General features: G+C 41.9%; 1 protein-coding gene across 1 annotated transcript; it reads right to left on the reverse strand.

Moving 5' to 3' along the window:
* Positions 1–320: 320 nt before the first annotated feature.
* On the reverse strand, positions 321–2,521 carry LOC310771638 (intelectin-like). Its single transcript, XM_083664204.1, has 4 exons — positions 2,367–2,521; positions 1,673–1,793; positions 649–752; positions 321–461 (listed from the first exon to the last, which is right to left on the reverse strand). The coding sequence occupies exons 1-4, from the start codon at positions 2,490–2,492 to the stop codon at positions 330–332; spliced, it is 483 nt and encodes a 160-aa protein (XP_083520330.1). The 5' UTR covers positions 2,493–2,521; the 3' UTR covers positions 321–329.
* Between the last annotated feature and the right edge of the window lie 1,214 nt (positions 2,522–3,735).

The raw sequence follows: 3,735 nt of genomic DNA on the forward strand, positions 1-3,735 counted from the left end.
ACAGTGATTGGACAAGGAATGAAGGGGGCGTGTAAATCAATGAGTGAATTATATAACTGACTGGCACATTTTAATAAAGTGCAGGAAGATAGAAGATAGAATCATGTTGATAATGTAAAGCCTATAGTAAACTATAGCTTACTGTACAGTGCACACAATCCTAATAATATTAGGATTGTGATTGTAATATGATACTATTAATGTAGATGATATCAGTGTTGTCTGGAGTTATCATTCCAACTTAGAAACTAAGACAGATGTAAACCTGGCCATATTGCATGGTGATACAGATGGGCCCAGCTCAGAGATGCAAAGAAGATGAGTCAACATCAGCGATAGAAGAGCAGTACAGCTGCCTCAGTAATTTCCCTGGATGCACTCCATTTGTCACTCCAGTCAAAGCCAGTGAAGTCTCCACATTGGCGATTGTCAGGGAAGTGTCCTCCTCCACCAATACAGAACTGTATTTAAAAAAGACAGACAAAAAACACATAGAGACTTGTGTTGTTATATACTTGTGATACTTATGAAGACTTTCCTCTGTCTTACATTAGTTCTGCAGTAACCTAACCCTGGAATACTTCTTTGTTGTAATATCTGCCATTACTGACGTACTGCATCAAAGTAGTCACATAAATCAACTCTCACATGTTCAACATCGCCTCCTGATGGTTTGGTCCCAGAGCAGATGGCAGTGGCCGCACGCTCACCGTTGATAGCTCTGAAGGTGATGTAGCCTGGGGCAAACTGACCTGATGGAGAAGCAATAAATAAATAAATAAATAAATAAATAGATAGATAGATAGATAGATAGATAGATTGATTGATTGATTGATTGATTGATTGATCGATCGATCGATCAGTCTAGGGCCTGCATGTGTAAAGTTAGTGTAAATAAAGATGATTGAAGCTAGATAGATGCAAAGAGCTTTCACTGGACAGATCACATGAGCACAGAAACCTGCACATACTGTGCATTAGTACACTCTATATCATACATGGGCAAACTACGGCCCGCGGGCGCCACCTCTGTGGCCCGTGATGGAATTGCAAAAAAAAAAAAAAATTTTTTTACATAGTGCACCTGAACGCAACATGCAAGATACCCGCTGAATAAGTGTCCAAATGTTCATGTCATTCTGGCCAATACTCCACTTCTGTTATAGCATTTCAGTCTGGAATATGGAATATCTTTCAATAATCTTTATGACTAAAAGGTTACATTGAATTAGAAATTTAAATAATTAACTCATTGGTTTTGGATTTATTTAGCTTCAAGACTGCATTTTTGTTCGTGTGACCCGCAACACAGGCTTTGATCATCCCGGGCCACTTACTGATACTTATGCTTAAATTAACCCACTCATATTCTGATTTATTTCAAGAAAAACATTTTGGCTAGTGGAAATTCTAATTGCCTGGTAACTTTGAAATCTAGCAGCCATATTGGCAAGTGGTCAAAAAAGTTAATTTCAAGCCCTGAGAGCAGGTGGTGACATAGGAGTGAGTGAGAAAAGGATGAAATATTGATGGTTAAGACTGAATAATGACATCACAACTGTTAATTTAAAATGAGTTATTCCTCTAAACGTGGCTTCAAATGCACCAAATTTTTCATAGACTATCTGCTAGTACACACAACATGCTCATTTGAGCTCACGTCTCGTCTTACGTCTCGCAAGGACTCCATAAAACATGCGTGTGGTCTCTGCATCTCCATGATCATAGATGATAGGGAAGGATGGTCCATTATCCCTGCCTGGACTCCCTTCATTGTACCTCACTGGGTAACGCTTAAAATGGCAAAAATGAAATGTTATTGATATTTTCCTACAGCAAAACACAGTGAAACATTACACATTCAATCATTAAACTAATAGTACTGCAAATAATGTTTTAAATGTAGTGCTTTTACCAGTTAAGTGCTGTAAAAATACTGTACTCTATGTACTGTACTATACTCTACTTTACTGTACTCTACTGTACAGTCAACCTAGTGACATCATCTATCTAGCAGCGCTCCAGTTGGTGAAAAGCTGAAGTGTTCATCTTCCTACCAATTCTAGGTCAATTTCAGACTTGAAAGCAGTGTCCTGTCTACGCTGAGGTGAAATGCAAATGAACAAGAGTCACATGATCAAATGTTTCATGTGAGTCATTCTGATTGGTGTGAATGAAATATCTCCCTGATTCAAATCCCTGTTCACTCCCTGCTAAGCTCAAGCCTTGCAAGTCAACTCAACAGTTCATCCTTTAAGGAACAGGGAATGAGCAGGGATACATTTGGAAAGGAACATCTTTCTTATAGGCTACTGGTTACATACATAACCCAAGTGCAGAATGTATTAAGGCACAGTAGATCTTACTGTAAAGAGTCCAAAGAGGTTCCCCCCATATGCGTATAAGATGCGTCTGGCTGTGTGGTATCGTAGGATGGCTGTGCTTCTCCAGTTCTTCAGTGGGCTGTTGTTGGGAACATGCCACACTGACATATCGCTTGCAGATAAGTCAAAGTAGCCAGGATTCTGGGAAAGAAAGGGAACAAGTGAAGCAACCATCCCTATGTAGTAATTTATTTCAACTGGACTTTAAAGCATTGATGTTTTTCTCATGAACGATGGTTGTCAGTCAGTAGAATCAGTATAGTCAGGAAGCATCTAGTGATCTCATTGCCTCTCCCCAGAATGCAACACTCCTGCTCAGAGTTGCTCTCTCGCTCCATTGATGGAGTCAAATGTCAGTGATTGCTGCTTCCAGTAGACTTTTTGCAGGTGGTTTTGAACAGACAAGAGCTGGATGCTGCTGAAAACACACACAGTATGCAAATGAGAGTGAGACCATGAGTGATACACCACCTGTCACACAAGTGTAGGTGCCCACTGAGCCCTGAACATTAGCGTGCGTGCGTCAGTGTCAGTGTCAGGTGTCAGTGGCAGTGGCAGTGTCAGTACAAGATGCAATGGTGACTGGTGTCTGGTGTCAGGTGTACAATGTAAGAGTTGTTTTGATCTGACTGGCTCTGGCTCTGGCTCTGGCTCGCTGTTGTGTGACGTTGCGCTGTGGCTCTGGCGCCGCCCTGTGGCGTGCCGGGGTTTTACACCACTTCCTCAATCTGCACATGCAGAGAGGGGAGTGAGTGGCATTTGTTTGCTCAGCGTCATTGCCAATCCCACAGAAAGACTACAGCCAACTGTGGGTAAGTTGTGTGCTCCTTGCTCTGTGTCAAAGCTGTCCAAACTCTCATTGAAGTGGTCACACAGTGTGGAAAAGTCCTCAGCATCACATGTGTTGTGTCTTGCTGTCACTCTGGTAGAGCAACACTTTGGTTAGCTGATGGTTGGCTCAAATGCAGTACTGCTGATTGAAACGTGATGAAAAGGCACGCATTGGAATGCAGCTGCGACCTGCGGTGCGACTAGCTTGTTAATGTGGAGCTTTTCTGTCTTTTCAACAAAGTGGGAGCAAGTTGCCGATGGTCTCGCAGTAGTGCTGACCTGCTCCCACTGTACAGGCATGTCAAATAGCATGTTAAATAGCATCACCACGTTGTGTCAGTTCGCTATGTTAATAGGCAAAAGCCATTCATTAGTGTTTGTGGAATTTGTGGAATGTGACTGCAGTTCTTTTTGTGCACCGAAGGTGGCAGCATGGCACCATATATTACATGTCCTTGTAAAAAAACCATGGCTATTTCAAGTATGGGGGATGAGACTGTTGACTGCTGACTGTTGACTC

This window comes from Poromitra crassiceps (assembly GCF_964638095.1).
Source record: "Poromitra crassiceps genome assembly, contig: HAP1_SCAFFOLD_919, whole genome shotgun sequence".
NCBI lineage: Eukaryota > Metazoa > Chordata > Actinopteri > Beryciformes > Melamphaidae > Poromitra > Poromitra crassiceps.

Coding starts and splice junctions, on each gene's coding strand:
- LOC310771638 (XM_083664204.1), bottom strand. CDS start 2,492: ATGTCAGTGTGGCATGTTCCCAACAACAGCCCACTGAAGAACTGGAGA. Junction 1,794..2,366: donor ACCTCTTTGGACTCTTTACA/GTAAGATCTACT, acceptor TGCCATTTTAAG/CGTTACCCAGTGAGGTACAA. Junction 462..648: donor CAGGAGGCGATGTTGAACAT/GTGAGAGTTGAT, acceptor TTTTAAATACAG/TTCTGTATTGGTGGAGGAGG.